This window comes from Hyperoodon ampullatus (genome assembly GCF_949752795.1).
Source record: "Hyperoodon ampullatus genome assembly, chromosome: 6".
In the NCBI taxonomy this organism is placed as follows: Eukaryota; Metazoa; Chordata; class Mammalia; order Artiodactyla; family Ziphiidae; genus Hyperoodon; species Hyperoodon ampullatus.
This window is the reverse complement of record NC_136919.1, coordinates 10,752,153-10,774,336: the sequence shown is the minus strand read 5'-3', so window position 1 is coordinate 10,774,336 and position 22,184 is coordinate 10,752,153. Positions and strand designations below refer to the sequence as shown.

The window sequence follows — 22,184 nt, the reverse complement described above, 5'->3', positions numbered from 1 at the left end:
GCATTCATGTGAAAACTGACCTCTGGGTCAACCATTCAGATCTCAGATCACCAGACCAATGAAATAAATGACTGGGGCATGTTTAAGAGCTACAGATACTAGTCTACCCTGCCCAACTAAAATCATACTCTACTTGTATAATACATGCATCCTTTTAATTTTTGATACCTGTTATACGGTCTGTCAGCTTAGGGGTAAAGTTCATCTTCTAACATTATCATGCATTAGCATTAGCACAAACATAATGTATCATTCTTACTTCCGAATATGTATCTCAAAACTAAGTGAAATACCAAAAATGTCAGGCTTCCTGAGTGGGGAACCATTACTTGGTATACAGCACTTCTGATCTGACTTTAGCAATCCTGTTTCTGCATATGCTTCACATTCCTGAATAAGTCAAAGTGACCATATTTTTAGAATATTAGCTAATGATGTCAAGGTGAGAAGAGTGTACTCAAAAGGTCAACAAGGCAGACTGAAATACAAGCTGACCTGGAAATTGAAGTTGTGTAGACATACTGGTTGCTTACAGTCACTACCATGTTACAGTCTTCGTGTTTTCAGTTCACAATATTCATTTTTTAACTTGTTCCACATAGTATTAAGTAGCCTAATGTTATTTTGCTTTATTTCCTAAAAGCCATTAAGTATTACAATTCCTTCCCATTCCACACAGAGATCTACTTCTGTGTTAAATGCCCAGGGCCAGCATTGCCTCCTTGTTTGCAAGGACATGTCCTAAATCCCACAACAGCATCCTTCTCTAACACCACTAATTGGTTTTGGACTTCATTCTTTTCTTTGGAAACACAAAAAGGTATCTTTTAAAAAAAATGGTTAGGGACTTCCCTGGTGGCGCAGGGGTTAAGAATCCACCTGCCAGTGCAGGGGACACGGGTTCGAGCCCTGGTCCAGGAAGATCCCACATGCCGTGAAGCAACTAAGCCCGTGCGCCACAACTACTGAGCCTGCGCTCTAGCGCCCATGAGCTACAACTACTGAGTCCGGCGCCTAGAACCTGCGCTCCACAACAAGAGAAGCCACTGCAATGAGAAGCACGCGCACCGGCAACAAAGAGTAGACCCTGCTCGACACAACTAGAGAAAGTCCACATGCAGCAATGAAGACCCAATGCAACCAAAAATAAATAAGTAAATAAAAATAAAATAAAATAAAATAAAAATTTAAATGGCCAATTAAAAAAAAAAGTTAAGAATTTAAACAAGCAATTTTCAAGGGGCACAACTGTCCCCATGCCTAAAAATGGAGGCGGCATTAACTCTGAAGTTTGGTTTTAATTTTTGCATCTGCCATTAAAGCAATGTCTTCTAAATTCTAGACTCCTTAAGGTACAAATGGCCCTTAGGATCCTCCTCTATCAGAATATGGTGCTGAGATTCCAAGAGTGTGAGGCCTAGAGTCAAACAGCCTATATTTGAATCCCATCTCTCCCATTTACCAGGCCAAGTCACATAACTGCTCCCAGTTTTCTCATCTGCAAAATGACAGTAATAATGTAACTCTCCTTATAAGACTGCTGAACATAATTAGTACACGGTAAGCACACAATAAATTTCAATTTAAGAAAAAAGACAAACGCTTAACTACAAGATTTTCAGAGAAAGATAATGATCACAAACTAAGTACTAATTATACTAATTTTGCACATGAATAGAGTTGCTAAATCCCAATTCAGCTAAGAAATTGGTTTGGGACAAAATTTTTTCCTTTCAACAGGAAGAACACAAATACTTCATGCTCTAATCAAGAGAGACATTAAGTTTTTGTTTATGATTTAGAATTTAAAGTGGTAAAATTCTAGATAGAGCATATGAGCTAGATAATAAAATTTCAAACCCTTGTTCTAAAGTCTCCATTACTTCATACCAGGGCATGCTGACAAATCTTACCCTGGGATAAGCTCTGGGTTGAAACCCTGGGTTCAAAGTGTCAAAGAACAGTGAATCATATATTTTAGCTTATGCCAAGTGTTAGAAAAATTTTATTAAAGTATCAATTATACCAAGTTTGGCCTTCCATACACTACACCAGTCTGGCCTCTGGCATTAGAAACCTATTAGGAATAGGTTTCACAAGATGATTTATCAAGAATCCACAGTAAATGTTCAAAGATATAATCTAGCACAGACAAAGTACAACACAGTAGACAGGAAAATCAATTCATGGGGACTTCCTTGGTAGCGCAGTGGTTAAGAATCTGCCTGCCAATGCAGGGGACACGGGTTCAAGCCCTGGTCCGGGAAGATCCCACATGCCGCGGAGCAGCTAAGTCCGTGCACCAGAACTACTGAGCCTGCGCTCTAGAGCCCGCGAGCCACAACTACTGAGCCCTCATGCCACGACTACTGAGGCCCGCACGCCTAGAGCCCATGCTCTGCAACAGGAGAAGCCACCGCAATGAGAAGCACGTGCACCGCAAGGAAGAGTAGCCCCCACTCACCACAACTAGAGAAAGCCCGCGTGCAGCAACGAAGACCTAGTGCAGCCAAAAATAAATTAAATAAATAAATTTATTTTTTAAAAAAAGATTTCTGCCAAATTAAGATCGACAGTTAGCACAGCAGCATTTTCAAGAATGTTCAATTTGTCTCTATCCCAGCTCTCTGCTGCTCCTGCAGCTGGAAAGAGCCAGGGCAGAGAGGGGACCTCTGCTGGTGGAAAGATACAGTCTGCTCTGGGCTGCAGGTAATGCGGGAAGAGATGGGGTACAGGAAAAGGGAGAGAAGAAAAGGGCAAAAAATGACAGGGTAGCAATTTAGAAGAAGGAAACTGACAACAAATACTGTAAGTTCTACAAATTAGATTCAGCAAATTGATTTTTGTTGAATTGAATATTGGGTAAAGTGGATATTTGGCAAACTAATTTCAATGACTTGGATTTCGGTGAACTAGCTTGCTTACCCATGAAGTAAGTATATTAACGTTACTTACAGATAAGGAAATTGAGAAATGTTAAATAACCTTCAAACAGTAACACAGCTACACTCCAGGTTCTTCACACACTACATCAATTCATTCTCCAGTAACTTGTGTGGTGATTCTACATCCTTTCAGCACCACTACCCTCCAAAAAAATCAAAAAAGTAGGAGACAGGCTTTAAACCCAGGTCCAACTAGAGCTCATGCCCTAACACACCTAGTTAACCACTACATCATAATAATAGTTCTCTGAAATAAGTTTAAATTGCCACCCGTACCAATGCAGTTTTTCTACCATACTACAATAACTATTTATTCTACCCTCTTCTGCTAAAATTTGTATCTGTTGTTCAGAGGTTGGGTGGCACTGCTGCTGCCAGACTAAACTAGAATACTTTCAAGGCAAAAGTCAAGATTGTAGAGACATTATTACTTTATTTAGGCTGGACAACCTTATTACTCATATGATTTTAGATCAAATTTTGCACAACTGAAATTGCTTGAGAACCCGTACTACCATCTTTAGGGATCCCACACTGACAATCCCTGATGTGTGTGTACATATACACAAATACACACATACACACACGCACACACACACAGGTATACAATTTTATGATCAATTATTTTGGTCAAAGTGTAGGCTAGCCTCATTAAGTAAATGTAAAAACTAAAATAATCCTAAAGTCTACACAATCTATATAAGACATTAGTGCTTGCTCAAACTGTTTGCCTTACTACTGGGGTCTTCAGGGATTTATCACATTTATGATGCTAGGAGAAATGTCTTATCTCACCTACTGACACGTAAAACTTGACTTTTCTTGTAGCAACATGTTCAACTTTCCTCCTACCAATAAGATAGTAGTTCAAGGCTCTCTAAACAACTGAAAATATATTTTGCTCTTTTTGGTAAGCAGAAAAATTCTCTACTCATAGATCTTACGATACAGCCCAAATATAAAGCATTTTTGCCTCAGCATAATCAGGAACTTTTACTAACAAAGTTCCCACTCCTGTAAAATATTTTAAGAATGAATTAAACTGTTACTTTTAAAAAGCGTTAAACATTTATTCTGATTTTGAACACTGGGTTCAAAAATCTCTTTATGTTAAGATGGGGAAAAGAAAGATCTTTTAAGCAAACTGACACTTTGAAAAGCATCACCCTACCTTAAACCTCTTCAAATACATATTTCAAATGCTCAACGAAGAAATGACAAAGCTCATTTTTTTTGTCCATTCCAGGCTTCTCTTCTGCACTTTAAAAGTGCCTCTTATTATTTCTGATCTTCAACATACACCCAAGGCTACCCTTAATGTTTTAGCAAATAGAATATGATTCTTCCTAACCTCTTGTGAAAACAACAAGAACTATAAATTTAACTCAAGACAGCTCTTGTCCTTCAGTTAGATTCAAGGTCATCTCAAGGCTTTTAATTACTAACCAGGATTTGAGGAGGTCTGCAATTGGTATAGTCAAGGGAAAGAGCAGCTGGCTTATTCACGTTCTTATTAAAGAGCCTTATAAAAACTGTGTCTTGGCAAATTGCAAACTCTCTTACCACCAGTGGTGAACACAAAGAAGCAGAGCAAATGATCTTCAAACATTTGTGTTTACTCTCAATCAACCTCAACTTTTAAAATTACTAGAAGACTCTTAAATCTGAATTTCAGCAAGTATGATTTATGATTTTATTCAAAATTTGTAGATAGCCAGATTCTGAAAATATTTGTTTCCATTCTGAAACCAGCCCTGTTAAAAATTATGAATGCCCTTCAAATTAGCATAAAATGTATTTAGGTTTTTCACTATCAAACCCTGTGCAGGGTCAGTGTTTCAGCCACTGAGGAAGCCATGCAGATTATGCAGATATCTAAAGGAATGTAAGTTTAACTTCTCTCTCCATGTACTTAATTTCCAATCAAATTCAGTTTTAAGTTTCAGGACATATTCAAGACTTTGAGGAAGTTGATATAGTTGTATTTGAAGACAGAAAGACACCCCCCCACACACAATCCACCCTCCTGAAATTTTTAGAGGCAACCAGAGAAGGCTCCAGAATGTCTTTGTGACCCATTCACCCATGATCTATAAGAGAAAGAAGACAGCCTCAGAAGGGTCCTTAAGCACTGCTCTGACCAGGCTGGAGATGCTGGGGTGGGGGGTAGAAGGCAATGTGCATGGGGGGCCTGGTGCCAGAAATCTAAAAGATTCAGGGGACAAAAGGCATTGGGAACGACTTCACATATCCCTCCATAACATGAGAACAGAGGAAATAGCCTAGCAGTGTCTCAATTCTATCTCAAGCATGAGGCATTTATTAAAAAAATAGTAATAAGTCCTAGATGTTAGTATACAAGGTATCTTAGTGTAAATTAAATTGGTTGTTGGCGATGGTACACTGAGGTAGATACATACTTCTAAAAATTTATCCCCCCAAAAATAAGCCAAAATAAAAGAAAGCACAAGATAGTCTGAGCAGTATTGTTATACCAGTGAGAAACTAAAAACTATCTTAATGTCCAACAGTGAAAAACAATGGGCTGTCATATAGCTAATAAAAGTTTTAAATAAGTTAATGTTGAATCAGTAAAGTTTATAACATGAGAAAAAGGCTTAAAATTAAACAAAAAGCATAAAACATAACGGTATATACTGTATAATCACAACAATACACAAAAAAACTAGGATTTGAAGAAAGTCTAGAAGAAAACATAAGAAAATGCTAATAAAAGTTGCTTGGAGACAAGATTATAGGTAATTTTCCCTTCAGTTTCCATATTTTCTACAGTGATTACACATTTCTAATTTTAAAATCATTAGATTCCTAAACAGCTCACACCTAAGGAACCTAAGGGCCACAGGCAATTCAAGCACAGAACTCAGAGATCACACCGTTTAAAATCTAAATACAAGATACAGCTAAATCCCTCCTGCTTGTATGCAAGCACTTCCAACTGTGTTGCCCAGGAAGCGTCCCTTAAACAACGCTCTAAACTTGCTTTCCAAACACGGCATTGGAAACACTGGGTATCCTTCAGCCAGGAGCCCTATCTATGCTCCTGAAACTAGCTTTGGAGAATAAATTTACAGTATTTCACACACTTCATATTACCCATAGATGCTCGGTAATTGTTTTTTTATTAATGGGCACACTATATGAAAAGCAAACTTACTTTGAAATATTTTTAAAAGGCTCACGGCAGATAGTGCATTTTATCTTCAAATGTTAAATGCATTTTTTCATCACAGTAGTACTTTCAGTAACTGCTTGTCAGCAGTTAGCTCTGAATTCCAGCCAGCCCAACTATCTTTCAGATTTAATCTGTCAGCAAGTAAGGGAATATTTTTTTGTGGGAAAGCAATTGTAATTTCCCACATTAGGTGATTGATTAAGTTCTCTCCCCTAAAAGGCTGATTGGTTTCCTGGTGCCAGTAAAATGATTGATGAATATTTCAACTGCAGCTCCCTTGCTAACCCCCCTCCACCCCTCCCCCATACATTGCCGCCCCTTTCCTGCTGGGTTCCCTTTTTCCAGACCAACAGCATTTAAGGAGGTTTTGCAATTTTCCTTAATGAATCCAAGTTCTCAAACTCAGAGCATTTGATCTTAAGAGGATAGGACTCTTCTCAATGATGAATGAGTTTTGCAGATAAAAATTCCTTTACAAGGAATGAGAGAAAACTCTGAAATGAACTATGGGTTTAACTCAATGAATGAAAATGTACTTACAAAAGAAAAGTGTGGCATTGAGGGGGCGGGGTTATAAATGAGAAGAAAAGTGATCATGTTAAAAAGAAAAAAACACAAATGAAAACTCTACATTGAATTTCGAGTTTACATTACAAATTATCATAATGTCATAACTTTAACTGCAAACATTTCTATGCGGCAGACCCAGAGAACAGAATTTACATGTAAATTATGTGATCCTACAGACTTTAAAGCAGCCAGGTATTCTAAAATTTAAACAGGGAAACAAGGTATGGTAAGCATTAAGGAATGTAAATATTCTTTGAGGGATTATTGAACAGTATCTGAAATCAAAATCATCCCAATGAATCTGGGCTGTGAGTACCATAGTTATTTGCTTTAGGCAGGGCTTTCCTAAATTGCAACTTCCTGTTTTACCCAATTCATTTCATCATAAAGCTGGAAAATTCCTTCAGGGATGATCTAATTTAGCTCCTTCATTTTATACGTGGGCCCATAGAGACATGCCTTTATAAGAGAGCTAGAATGAGAACCCAGGCAAAACCTAGGCGCATCAACTATTTCCTGAGCCTCATACCTCCAATAATGTGGTTGGCCTCCTCTGGCAAGTCCTTTCCTGCTCAAACTACATTGCTACCATAAGCTATTAACCCCCACTGCCACATCAGTCTCGCCATCTCCTTGCTAGGAAATCACTATCTATATTTTACAAGCTTTAGACAACTGGTTCTTATATTTCCATTTTCAAAGGGTCACACCAACCTTAGATTGGTCCTCCTCTTTTTCATATAGCCAGCTTTTGTGTGGCAGAAATAAAAAAGGTATAGGGGACAAAGCCCATCTTTTTCCTAAACCACATTCCCCAACATAGTCAAGCAAACAGCCAGGGGTTTATTGGCCATCGCATCTTAATCTGGTGTATCTGGTCACTTTAGGTATAATGAGAGCTACATTTCCAAACAGAAATGTAGCTATATTCTGGTTCCAGGAGGGCCTGTCAAACCTTGGATTTAGCTTCAACACATGGCTTGACTTACATACTGGCCCCAATTTTCTGAAGTGACTGAAAAGCACATTCCCTTCCCTTATATTTTGCAGACTTTCTCTGACTACCAGCAAAGAACTCAGACTCAAAGGGCTCTGATTAAAGCAAAAGACTAAAGATTCCTGACCTGACCGCTTTCATTCGTCCATTCCTTCAACATTCATGAAACACCAATTCCTTGTGTTTTTAGTGCTGACGCTACAGATACAAGATTTGGTATCCCTGCCTTGAATGGCTCAAAACCCCTTCTTTCCTTAGCACTCAAGGATTATCTCTGATTCTGAAAAATTATTTTCTGCTCAGTTGTTTTCTGGTTGGTTTATTAAAGCTAACATGAGAGAAAGAAAAAAATCACTTGCAACTCTAAGGGTGGATCTCTGTGACTCTCTAATCTATCGGGAGTTGAGTTCTGGGCCTCTTCAACAACTATAAATGGCCTGGATTCACAAGTGTCTGCTTTGAGGCAGACACTATGCTTGGCACTCTACAGACTTTGTCACGAGTCCTAATAATCCTACCCTCAATTTCAGAAACATTACAGTATGTGGGGAGAAGGAGTGGAAGGAGAGGTTAAACCTAAGAAACAAATGATTAATGGTGTTACTAACTGTAAAATCTAGGGCTTAACCTCTGTGGGCTTCAGTTTTCACATCTGTAAAATGGAGATGATAATAGAACACCTACCTCATAGGGTTATGAGAATAAAGTGAGTTGATATATGTAAGGTGCTAAGAATATTATATAATAACAACTATATAAATGTTAGCTGCTATTATTATTCAATGAGAACACTAAAGTTCAGAGAAGTCAAGTGACAAAGTCACACAGGTGTGATCTTTGTTCTGCCACACTCCAGAGTCCCTGCTCTTTCCCTCTCACACTATCTAACCAAAATCCTTCCTCCTTTGCTGAGACTACTACTGCGACTTCCAAAAAAACAAAGCCCTCTGAATAGATATCAGTGGGGGGTTTCCCCCAGGTGGTTTATTATCCTGCTAAAAAGGCATTTTTGAGGAAGGACTGTAAGGCTAGAGAGAAGCCTCCTAACAGGTTAGATTTCGAGAGTACAGCAAAAATATGGAAGAAAAAAAACAAATCTGCCTCAGTTATCAAGCTTAGTAATTAGCACGATTTAACGCATCTGAAACTTGAAATAATATCCAAGCATTAAAATGAAAGAGGCATGTATCTTCTCATTACTAAGCTGCTCCCCCACCCCACCCAGACAACACAAAAATGCTTTAAAAGGTACATTAAGTGAAACTCCAAGAACATCAAGATAACTAAAGAGCTCTCAGGAAGGTAGCCCAAACATCACATGATCGTTCATCATCCACCAATCTTCATCTTAAGTTCTGATCCAGTTACTCCTTACTGTTACTCACATTGTTCTGTGACATTTCTTCTGCCAGCAAGCTCACTACAGGATGAATTCTACCTAGCAACTACCCTAAGGAGTAAATCCCTAACCCTTTAACAACACAGTAATTGACTTACACTAAAATGTTACTCACACTAGGAAAGGGTATTCTTAACACCAGAAGAGGAGATACTTCTCCTATACAGATTTTATTACCACCTCTCTCAGTGCAAACCAGGTTAAAGGAAAACCAATCTACAAACTGACTTTGCCAAAATCACAACTTTAGAAGGCTCTGTGAAAGCCAAACATGTCTACTGAAAGCAAACAAGCAAACTATTCTTTTATTTTATGTTCATAATTTTGGGTTCTTTTCTTTTACTTATTTTTTAATTGAAGTATAGTTGATTTACAATGTTGTGTTAATTTCTGCGGTACAGCTAAGTGATTCAGTTATACATCCATATATACATTTTTTTAAATATTATTTTCCATTATGGTTTATCACAACTATTCTTGATGGAAGTTTTAAAAAGCAAGATAGGATTTTTACCTCATAAATATATAATTTTTTTTTTTTTTTTTTTTTTGCTGTACGCGGGCCTCTCACTGTTGTGGTCTCTCCCATTGCGGAGCACAGGCTCCAGACGCGCAGGCTCAGCGGCCATGGCTCACGCGCCCAGCCACTCCGCGCCATGTGGGATCTTCCCGGACCGGGGCACGAACCCGTGTCCCCTGCATCGGCAGGCGGACTCTCAACCACTGCGCCACCAGGGAAGCCCTATATTTAATTTTTATAGCAATGATTCTTATCAAGTAATAAAGTATTTCTGTGTTGTCAGATTTATTTCCACAATTATAAATCCACCCTTGGTGAGGAAACAGGTTCTATTGGAAAATTTCTAACACAAATAATTAACAGTTAAGCAACAGATTTCATGTAGCAGGTAACAAAAGCCTTATCAGAGAACTCAGTGACGTGAACTTCTTTTAGTCTCTAGTAAAGAAAACTTAAAATGATATGAACTCATTTTCATTTTTTTCCCTCCATAGCCCCTTTACAGAGTTTTTAAAAAGAAAGAAAGGGGCTTCCCTGGTGGCACAGTGGTTGAGAGTCCGCCTGCTGATGCAGGGGACACGGGTTCGTGCCCCGGTCCGGGAGGATCAAACAAACAAACAAAAAGTTTAATTAATTATGTCCTTTTTCAAACAATGGTTTTAAAGGGAAAAATTAAGAACACAGAAATTTTGACACTACAATGATGGGATTGAAGAGCAAGCATTCACAGACCTCTGAAATGCTTTTATAGACAGACACAAAATTCCCTGATACTATGAATTATAAAGAGTTGAGAAGGCTATCTACCTCTTCCACATGAACAATTTAGTTGTGCATTTCTCTCTCTCAAACTTATAATTCTTGAGTATATTTTCTAAAAAACTACAAATTGTTTCCAATGCAAACAGTTGTTCAAGCAAGTATCTATGTTTGATATATCCTTTGCTAATATCACCACTGCCATTCCAATGTGCTATAGCTTATTACTCAAACAATTCCATCATTATTACCAATTTCTCTTTATGATTTCTCACTCTGAAATGAGAGCAAAATCACTACTCTGGGTCAAACCACCCACAGAGTGTATCTTCAAATCAACTGCCCGGATTTGTTTCCAGAATACATTACATGTTGCTGCCTAGGGAATTGGTTTAGGAAACATTATACTTGGCAGCTGACGTATCAACAGTGCCCGTAGAATTGACACCAACCTAAAGGCCAGAGTCCATCCAGAAAATAGAAAAATATGCTGCTACTGCCATCTGTGGTTTATGCTTGAATAGCTTCTCCCATGTAAACAAACTGAAAGGTGTACGGTTTGCAATTAAGATCCGAAGACTTCATCATTTGAAGATACTTTTAAAAATTAACTCTTAATATAACTGTACAGTTTATTAAGTATATGACAATAAGAATTTGTGATTCTTTATTTGAACTTATTAATATAATGCTGATGGAGAAACCACAACTACTTTGAATGACAATTTTTCCACTGCATAAAGGCTAACTTTTGTTTTCCCCAAACACACATTCCTAAAGAAATTCAAAACACTTCAGTGCCTCCTGTGGACTTATAATAAGGATAATTTCTCTTTTGAAATAGTGATTGTCAATACTAAAACATCCCCCAAATTTTTAAAGCAAAAAGTGTATTTTTAAGGAAATTCAGGAATTTTCTATTTAGACATGAGAGTATGCGCCCTTCAAAATAAATTTTAAAGGTTCAATTACCCCTATAATTTTTTTCTAAGAACAACTTCCAAGATGCAAATGAAGCCTCAAAGTAGACTATTTTCACAACTTATTTTCTCTCAGTTTGCTTTCTCAAATGACAACCACTGTAGCTTAGGGATCAAAAGATTTGGTGCTGCTGGGGGTGGGGAAAAAAGCAATTCAGGTCCCCGGCAGCCAGATGAGGAAATCCTGGTTCGCTCCCCAACTAAATCACTGTTAATTAGAATTACCAGGTTACATAGTAAAGCCTTATTTAAATAATCGTAAACAAAAAAAAAAAATCTGTTTCTTGAAAAGCTGTTCTCTGCAGGCTACTGTTTAACAGCAGGTAGTAAGGGAAGAATGAAATAAAGTAGGAAATGTTTTAATCTTTCAAGTTAAGTTTTCTATTTATAGTTATTTCTAAACCACACTGAAAAGGCAGGTTAGCCACCTCACAATGGTTTTCTTCTAATTTTCCGTTATCTAAGGTCTAACAGTCTTATCTTTTTCATAAAGACAAGCCATGGTGGAAAACAAGCAATAAATAGAAGTCTGGGCCTGATTCTTGTAATACAGTATATCAAAGTTAATCCAGAGTTTGTTTTTTTGGGTTTTTTTTGTTTTTTAATATAAGAATAAGTTCAGACAAATCTGAATCTTCGGCTCTAACAGGGACGCAACAACCGAAAAAGAATTACCTGCTCAGTACTTCTTGCTGACTTTAAATAATGCTGGAATTTCTGAACCCTATTTATCGATCAAAGGCATCCGTAAAGCCTTAAGAAATTACCTGAACCAGGAAAAAGTTGACCTTAAGAATACAAAAGTTTGAAAGAAAACGTTTTCTTTCACAACTTCTTGGTCTCAGAAATACTTTCAAAGTATTACAAAGAGTTGGGTATATTAGATCACTACCTGTGTGGACATATTCAATAGCTACCTTATATTTAAAATTGTTTCAAAGACTCTTTTATTCTTTGCTGAAATGCAAGATTTATCTGTTGATTCAGAACTTCTGATTTTTCTGACTGTGAACCTTTTTCACATATAAGACGACTGGTTCACACAAAATAAGGCATTTTTATTGTCCTAGTTTAATAGAGTAGATTTGACCAACAATGTAAAATTTACTCGTAAGTGGCATCTTCCCAAATTTAACTTTCAACCTGATTATATAAATGGAAAAAATACTTAAATGGAAAATGTCATTTAACTTGGCTACAACACAAAAGTATACAAGAACCAAAAGTTATGACAAGGCCCCAAAGTCCTACATGAGCTTGCTGAAAATAAAGTCTCCTAATGTGGAAGGAGCGATCCTGGCTTTTGAAATTCTGAAGCCAAAAGCTACCATCTGAATACAATTCATTAATGGGCCAATTTATTCAACACAAACCAATAAATACCCACCTAGTTATAGAAACAAAGTGATGGTGTCTTAATACAGGATGAAACTCACAAATACAGCCCCGGGCCCCAGAACACGCAAGCATCATTAGCAATTTAAAGCCATCTTGCACAACAGGCACTAGAAGTGGTATAGAAACTTCCTTTACCAATATCATACTTGCAGTTGGCATTTCTACCCTCCAGTCTCCACTAACCTAAACCTAGATATTTAAACCTTTGCTCCACAACCCCAGGAAAAAGTGGAAAAATTTGAGAAACCAATTAGTTATGAATAAAATACAGAATACATGATTTGGGCATATTTTAGGAAATTTACCAGCAGTTTTTTCATTAACTCATCTCCCTCCTCCCCCTCGCTAACTCCCTTTCACATGCTAATTCATGCAGTACACACACACACACACACACACACACACACTTTTGCTATAGAATTCAGAATGATTTATGGATCAGGAACATGTCATGTTCATATTCTGATTACATGAAACAGAAATGCTCAGAAAGAAGATAGTGGATGGTAAATATGAGATTGGAAATGTGGTCATCTCACACCTCAGCTACTCAAAATCACCAATGAATCTGTTCATTGTTGCCTTTCACTGTTCTTTGGAGGTCACAGAACCTACTAAAAAAACACCTGTTTGCTGTTTTACTAAAGAACAACAGTACTATAGTATGGTTTTTTTTTAATGGAAGTAGAAAATTCTGAGGTGACTCAGAACTAACTTGATCTTTAAAGTCACAGAACTGAAAAGTTAGACTGTCATGGAAAACATCTGCTAATGTATTTTCAGGGATAAACATTCGGATGCTATGGTCCTAGCAAAAAAAGGGCATGATGTTATTTAGTGAACTCTCCAATTCCTCTAAAGTGTAATTATATAAAACATGCCTTTAATTACTTAGAGTGGCTTATTATCTTCCTTTGCTTGAAATATTTAAAAGTCTACTCCCTTATTCTCTTAAAATAAAATGAACAAGTGCAATATTCAGCATATACTTCCTCAAATCATTCATCTTCCTTTAAAATTATGACTAAGTGAGTTCATGTTTGTCATCAAAACCTAAAAGCAACAACTGAAAATATCTAGCGCAGTCAGCACAGGGAATTCCTGGAAGGGTGATGGTGCATCAAAAGGCTACCAACTCTATTGCAATAGAATAATAAAAACCATTAAAACCACTTAAAGGACTGTAAATTCAGCATCAGTGGCATTTCTGGCAGGAAAACATTTCTAAAATTCCACCTCCAGTTTATTTCTTCATGACACAAACCAAAAGACCTCCTATCTAGATAGCTATCTACTGCAAATAGTTCATATAAAATAGAAATCAGTCGCTAGGATAAAAAGCCAGGAGAATTCATTTTCTCTGCTTGGAACCTAAGCAGTTTCATTTACTTTGGGAGAAAAATATTAATTCGTAAGTGAACGAGAGAAAAAAAAAAAAAGTCCCACCATTCCAAAGATAAACTTTTTTTTTTTCTTTTTTGGTAATTCTTCTGTGAGCATGTTAAGTTATAAGAGATAATGAACATAAATTGTAAAACAGTAGACAATGCTCATTTTTACACTAGAAAATAAAACTTCCCACAACAGTCTAATGTTTCACATATTTTCTTTAAAGCCCATCAAACTGCCAAAATCCCATTCTGTTTTCAACAAAAAGGAAATATTTGTAGCACTAAACTGGACTGATGCCACCTTAGCCTAAATGTATTGCTTGATAACATTCTTTTACATGGTCCAGATGATTGAGGAAATGAGGCTGTGAAAGGGAAATTTGATTAAGAGTTAAAATTACCACTGAGTTCTTTAAAATGTACTAATGAATAATTAATAGCAAATGCAGTTCCTAGGCTTCCCTTACAACGATATTCTCAAGTAGAACTGAAAGTACTGTCTGTAGTACAATCCATCAGCTACGTGTCGCACAGGTGGATACAGGAAGTACAGACACTCAGAAAGGCATTATGAAAATACACACACTAATATGGGCCATAACATAGATCTGGGACTTGGGTAAAAAATCAGCATGATAAATTTTACATCACGATTTACAACTTTAACACATTAACACCAAACCAAATCACCTCTTAAAAAGCTCACAAGTCAAAAGCACTAAAGAAATCCTTTGTTCCTATGATACTGTCTCCTTCTACCCTAACTGGATTCCAGCCTCCTCCTTTGTGACACGGGATTTTATTGATCTCAAACATGTTCACATTCAGAAATTAGTCTCCAAAGACATCCCAAGGGACTGCCAGCCACCTAGATACCACACATCACAGACATCTCAGAAAAGGACAAGAGCTTTGAAAACATATCACTATTTGGTCAGCAACATTTAGTGAAGTTAACCAGGCTCTCTTCGAAACAGACTTTTCCCTTAACTGGTAAAAAAAAAAAAAAATACCAGATCTACTCAATTGGCAATAAATGTTTGACGAGTTAATAAATTCATAAAGGCGCAGATCCACCCCAAGATTTCTCCCCTTGTGTAGCTCCTCATTCATTCAACAACTGAGCGCCCAAGTGACCTATTTTCAGGTTACTTTCTTCACACCTGCCAGGTCACTGTCCTGATTGAGAAACTTTTGCTAAAGCAATTAATTTTTAGTGCCTCCTAACTGTCCCGGGTGTTTGCATTCAATTTGAAATCTGTTACTTGTTAGACACTGTTCGGTCCTAGATCTTTCAGAGAATTGCGCGTTTATGGCGCAGAGAGGGGAGGAGACACGGATCTCCGAGAGCCTGCCCTTTATTCGGAAATGAGGAGATGTGAAAGGTGGAAGGCAGGGCAAATAAATAAATAAATCGGGTTTGCCGCCGAAGCGTTTGCGGGCCGGTACGAGCACCCTTTGTAATGCAGGCCTCCCGGGGCTATCGCCTGCGCTAATTGCTCCAGGGCGCTTTCCAAGTTCAAAAGTTCACCTTTTACGACCTCACAAAAGCTCCTTACACGTTACCAATAAAAACATTCCGCGGCAAACACTGAGGGGGAAAATATCAAACAGATACAAATAAAACACCCTGCGGGGGTATCAGAGAGCCGGGGGGAGGAGGGTGAGTCGGGCCCAGGCACAGCCCCGAGGAACCTGAGGACTTGGCCCGGACGTGCGGGCAGGGAGAGAGCGGTGGGAAGGGCCGGGCCAGGTGAGGAATCCTCCGGGCCTGGGCTCCGGGATCGCGAAAGGGAAGAGGAGAACTAGGGTTGGGCAGGCGCGGGCCGGGACAGGCGGGTGTAAGAAGGGAAGAGGCAGGTGTCCCGGGCACCCGGTCGGGCCGGAGCTCTGAGCCAGCGGGGAGAAGGGGCTGAGCAGGGCGGGGGGGCAGGAGAGCGCGGGGAAGGAGCGCAGAAAGGCGGGGTGCGGGGTCCGAAAGGGAACCGCTGAGCCGGTAGCTACGGAACTGGGGGTCGGCGCCGAGGTGGAGGCTGGGGCAGCAACGGAAGCGCGGCACCGCATGAGAGGGAAAGAGGCTCCATAAAGGTGAGGGGCAGAGAAAACCAAGGGGTCGAGGGTGTGGCGGCGGCAGGGCGCAGAGGGAGAGTCCGCGGAGGGAGGAGAGGAGGGACCCGCGTGGGGGAGAGTTGTGGGGGGGGAGGGGAAGGGGTTCGTCGCCGAAGGGACCCTTTGGGGAAGAGACCCCCACAGACGGGTCCCCCAGGGGAGGGAAGGGGAGGCTCGGAGCAGAGGGAACCCGAGGGGGAGGGGGGCTTCCCCAATGACGGGACTCGAGGTGAGGGGACCGGGGAGAGCGAGAGGGGCCGGCGCAGAGGGGACCTGAGGGAGGGGGGGAGGATTCGCGCAGAGGGACGGGGGGAGGGGAGGCCTGTGCTGAGGGGACAGAGGGGAGGGGAAAACGAAGGTCGGGGTGGAGGGAACCAGGCAGGGGGAGGATCCGCGCGGAGGGGAACCGGGAAGGAGGGGGAGGAGAGGGAGGGTCCCCGCCGGGGGGAACCGGGGCGAAGGTCCGCGCTGAGGGGATCCCGGGCCGCCGCGGCTTCCCAGAGTGAGAGTCGGCGGAGAGGAGGGGAATCCCCGGGGTAGGGGACAGGAGGCTGGTTCTCGCCCGGCGAGCCTCTGCACGCCCCTCACCCACCGTTGCGCGGCGGCGGAGGGAGCGCGGCGGGCGGCTCCAGGAACCCCGCCGAGCCCCCGCCGCCTCCCCCTCCGCTAGGCGGCCGTTCGTCCCGCTCCATGCGGTGGTGCTCAGGGCCCGCGCTCGGTTCGCTGCTCCGCCATGACCGGCGCCCTCGTCGTCGTCGTCGTCCGCCGGGGGGGAGGGGGCTGTCAGGGGCCGGCGGGCTGCCGGCCGCGGCGCTCTCTGGGCCCCGAGCCGCCCGGCTCCGCGCCCCTCCGCGCCGCGCCCCCTCAGCACTGGCCAGCTCCCACCCCCGACGTCACGCGTCGCTGCCACGCACTGCCCTGCGGGGCACGCTGGGAATTGGAGTCCGCCGAGCGAGGCCGGCCACGCGGGACCCCACCAACTGAAGGGGTGGGAGGAAGGAAAAGCGGCCTTGAGAAGGAAAGGCCAAGGCCTGTCAATATCGTGAACCCTGATGAAAACTTCTGGTAAAAATTGAATAAAGACTGCTTCAGGGCCTTCTCTTTATTGTGATTTGTCCATGTTCAACGTCCCCTACGACGCCTCGTATCCCCCCGCCCCAAGAATGAGTCTTTCCTAGGAGGCGGATCGCGAAGGAGCCGGGTGAGCACGTGCAATGAAGCCCAGCCCTGTGGGCGGGGCTTATAGGGGCGGAGCTTGGGGTATTCACGAGGGCCTTCCTCCGCGGCTTCAGGACAAATTGGACCCGAGATTAAAGGGCCGGAGTTTAACTCGAGGTGACTGCGTTCGTATGCAAATGGAATCTATAAAACTCCGCTTTCCGGGGTACTCTTTAAAGCCTTTTACCTCCGGGTGGGCGGGAAAGATTAAAGTTTCTCTTCCTCTTCTTTCATTCTCCCCCTGCCCAAAGAACAGAATGGCAAACTAAGCTTCAGGCCATTGATGCCGGTAAAGAAACTCAGACTCTTGACTCCTGAGGTCTTGAAGCCCTCCGTTTGAGAGGGTCCTTACCCGGTCTTGTTCGCCTTCCCTTCTCCTCAGCTTTCCTATCTGTCAAATGGGGTTGGAATAGGGACGGGGTCCAATTGGAAGATCCCAGTCTCCCCCACACCCGCTCCTTGCCTCAGTTTCCCAGAGCAAAATCCCGGATTTTGCAATTTCCGCTGCTGAGCCCACCTCCTGCGGCCACCAGGTGGCGCGCGGCCTCCAGCCTCTGGGCCTGCCGGGGGCGTACGCCTTCAGCGACCCTCTCAGGAAAGGGCTCATCGCGGCTGCCTCCCAAGGTCTAACTAAGCTCTACCTGGCCTGTTCGAAAGCAAAGAACAAGAACGCTCGTTCCTTGCCCGCCTCTACTCTGCCGGGTTATGCTGCAGCTTCCTCACTGGCTACCCATTCCCCACCCTGACCCCTACCCCGCCCCACCAATCAGTTGGCTCTTCTATGTCATTGCTTGCTTAATTTTCAAGTCCTCATCCTGGCATTCGCACCCCTGCCTGGTCTGACCCCTGCCACATTTCCCATTACACCCCTTCCCTCACCTGCTAGGCAGGATGTTTTGCAATGCTTCCCTGCATTTATGGGTTGGTTGGCTGTTCCTTACCGACACCGATTAACCTGTACTTCATCCTTAATCTGCTCGGGCTACCGTTCTGAGAGATTTACATTAACGCTATGCTCTGAACCTCACATCTGCTCTATGAGGTAGCTCCCATGTTGCCGCTATCACACACTGATGAAATCACCCATCAGTAATGGGGATTCCAAAGCCAGTCGGTCAGACACCTGAACCTGAACGCTTGGCTCCTTCACACTACTGGCTTCACCCAACCCAATCCCAAACTCCTATTCATCTTTCAAGATCCTGTTCAAATAGCCCCTCACGGATATTAATATCTCCCACCAGGGAACATCAAGTTCCCCTCTGTGTTTCCTTACTGCTCTGTTGAACTCTCTGAACTCTCTATGGACTGTGAGAAATGATCTCTCTGTGATTGCTTCCCCACTACCGTTCCCCAGCCCCAGAGGGGGAGGGGAGCCCTTAGAGTTGGGGGTTGGGGGGGGAGGGAGACAGAGGAGATGGGTCTTCTGGGCCATTCCCTCAGCTCTGGGTTCTAAAATGAGTTAGGACCAGGTGGCCTTCCTAGAGCCAAAACTTGCTTTTGTCACAGACCTCTGGAGGCAGTGAGTTCCCCTTCCCTGGAGATCCAATCAGGGGCTAAGTGGCACTGCAGAAACCTCCGGAAGGACTGGGGTTTCAGTGGTGGATGAAATTCTAAATCGACTCTCAAAGATGGACAGAAAAGTTCAGCCAAATGCTCAGCCCTTGGAAGTAGCTCCTCCTCATCCTTCAGACTCCAGCTCTGTTGTCACTTCCTCCCAAAAGCCTTTCTATAAACTCATTTATTTTATGTATTTTTTTTTTGGCTGCGTTGGGTCTTCGTTGCTGCGCATGGGCTTTCTCTAGTTGTGGCGAGCGGGGGCTACTCTTCGTTGCAGTACATAGGCTTCTCATTGCCGTGGCTTCTCTTGTTGTAGAGCACGGGCTCTAGGCGTTCAGGCCTTGGTAGTTGCAGCACGCGGGCTCAGTAGTTGTGGCGCACGGGCTTAGTTGCTCTGCGGCATGTGGGATCCTCCCGGACCAGGGCTCGAACCCAGGTCCCCTGCATTGGCAGGCGGATTCCTAACCATTGCGCCACCAGGGAAGCCCCCAAAAGCCTTTCTAGATCTCCCTTTTTTCTCACTCTCATCATTATAACCCCAACTGCTGAGCACAGAACCTGAACACAGTAGAAACTCAATAAATAATTGCTGAGTGGGTGAAAAAACAAGTAAAACATATCTGATTTTTCTATTAATAACTGCAACTTTGGTTACCTCCAAGCCTCAAAGTCCTGGTTTCTAAGGGGGGAGGAATAATAGTGATAGTTACTACCTCACAGGATTGTTATGAGAATCAAATAAGAGGATGCATGCAAAGCAATTAATATAAGGTCTGGCTTAATAAATGGGACCTGTTAACTAATGTTATTTAAAGAGTGGTCCTAATTCCCAGTTACTTCTCTTCTGAAAATGCTTCTTGGGAAGAGTCAACTACCACAAAACTGAGAAAGGTGAGGGAAATGACTGTGTACTGAGACCCCAGCCACTGACTGTTCTAAGCAGATAGGGTCCTGTGAGGTAGGCACTTACTGTGGACCCTTTCCCTTACATTGTCCCCCCAACAATCCTGAGAGGTCAATACTTTTCTCCCCAAATTACAAATGAGAAAACAGGCTCAGAAGGACAGGTGAAAAAGACTCCCCCCACCAGCAGGACAAATGACAAAAGAGCTAGGAAGGAAAATATCTAAGGAGAATGAAGGATCTGGGGGTGGGGGGAGTGCTGAGGTCAGTGGTAGACAAACAACCAGTCAGAGCTACAGCTAAGAACAAGGCAGGTATGGGCTCCATCATGAGGGCCTTGTCCTGTGGTGGGAGAGACAGACACTAATCAAACAAAATAATCACATACCCACAATTACACATAAGTACTACGACTGAGAACACGCTTAGAAGTTCCTGGTGCTATGGCAGTGTGTGACAGGGCTCATTTTGGTCAGGGGCAGTGACCAGGGGATAATGAGCATTGAAGATGGAAGGATGAGCAGGAGTGAGTCACAGTGGGTGGAGAGAGAGTTTCAGGGGGAAGGAACAGCCTGTGCAAAGGTCCCGAGGCCGTGTTGAAACAGAAAATTCATTGTGACTGGAGCCTACCCAGGGACAGAGTGCAGGAGACAAGGGTGAAAAGGAGGAAGCCAGAGGAAACCATGGGGCCATGTGGGAGAACAGCCAGCAGGGGGGGCAGAGTTCTCTGATGACAGCAGCCTTGCTCTTCCAGGACCTAGCCAGAGAGTCCCAGCCAGGCTGCATGGGGAGAAAGGGCTGGGAAAAGGAACCCCCACCAGGTTGTTTGTTTTAAGTACACTTTGTCTATTATCTGAATAGATAGGAAACACATTGCAAAATTCCCAGGTTGCAAAAAAGTATTCAGTGAAAAGTAAGCCTTTCTCCTTACTGGATTCCCAGCAGCTGGCTCTCCTCCTTATCCATTAATTGTGTCCATTCCCAGATTGTGCACATAAGAACACACACCATATTTGTTTTGTACACTAATCTAGCCCTCCCCAGGGGATCTCTAGTTATGAAAGAAGCTAATTTGTACTGAACATCTACTGCACATGATTCTTTAATTCAACTGAGAGTTATGGACCACCTGACCTTGTGCTGAGCCAGTGGTTCTCAAATTTTAAATCCCCTGGAGGGCTGGTTAAAAACCACAGATTGGGGACTTCCCTGGTGGCGCAGTGGTTAAGAATCCGCTGGCAAATGCAGGGGTCACGGGTTCGAGCCCTGGTTCGGGAACATCCCACATGCCGCGGAGCAACTAAGTCTGGGAGGCACAACTGCTGAAGCCCGCACGCCTAGAGCCCGTGCTCCGCAACAAGAGAAGCCACCGCAATGAGAAGCCCATGCACCGCATCGAAGAGTAGCCCCGCTCGCCGCAACTAGAAAGGGCCCACATGCAGCAACGAAGACCCAACGCAGCCAAAAAAGAAAAAAAGAAAAAAGAAAAGAAAATTGGATCATTTCACAGCCCTGATTTTAAAAAAACCTTTAAAACAAACAGATTGGGCCTCCCTGGTGGCGCAGTGGTTGAGAGTCCGCCTGCCAATGCAGGGGATACGGGTTTGTGCCCCGGTCCGGGAGGATCCCATATGCCGCGGAGCGGCTGGGCCCGTGAGCCATGGCCGCTGAGCCTGCGCATCCGGAGCCTGTGCTCCGCAACGGGAGAGGCCACAACAGTGAGAGGCCCACGTACCGCAAAAAAAAAAAGGGGGAAAAAAAAAAAAAGATTGTTGGGACTTCCCTGGCGATCCTGTGGTTAAGAACCCACGCTTCCACTGCAAGGGGCGCGGGTTCGATCCCTGGAGAAGGAAATAAGATCCCAAAAGCCTCGCGGTGGGGCCAAAAAAAGAAAAAGAAACACACAGGTGGTTGGGGCCCACCCCTGGAGGAGCTTCTGCCTCCTTAGGTCTGGGTTGAGGCCTTATATTTGCATGTCTAACAAGTTCCCAGGTGATGCTGAGGCTGCTGGTCCAGAGACCGCACTTCGAGAACCACTGAGCTAGCTGCTTGTGGACAAAGTATGTGGACAGGAAGGCCTTATTCCTCTCCCACAAGAGAAGGCATGAACAGACACAAAGAAACACATACCAACAATATAGTTCATAAAGTGATAGATTCCATGAGGAAAATGAAGAGGGTGGAGGAGTGCAGGAAGGGGAAGTGCTGGAAAGTAAGGATAGGGTAGGCTTGGAAGGTA

At 42.9% G+C, this 22,184-nt stretch overlaps 1 protein-coding gene across 5 annotated transcripts in view; it reads right to left on the bottom strand.

Annotated features, from left to right (window-relative positions):
- The window catches only part of NR6A1 (nuclear receptor subfamily 6 group A member 1), a gene marked incomplete at both ends in the record, with an annotated part of 203,555 nt that extends 186,599 nt beyond the window's left edge, over nucleotides 1–16,956 (bottom strand). For all 5 annotated transcript variants that reach the window (XM_079705923.1, XM_079705924.1, XM_079705925.1 and 2 more), the window contains one exon: nucleotides 16,857–16,956. In XM_079705923.1, coding sequence (XP_079562049.1) covers nucleotides 16,857–16,956 — 100 coding nt within the window. The remainder of the gene's footprint in view (nucleotides 1–16,856) is intronic.
- Between the last annotated feature and the right edge of the window lie 5,228 nt (nucleotides 16,957–22,184).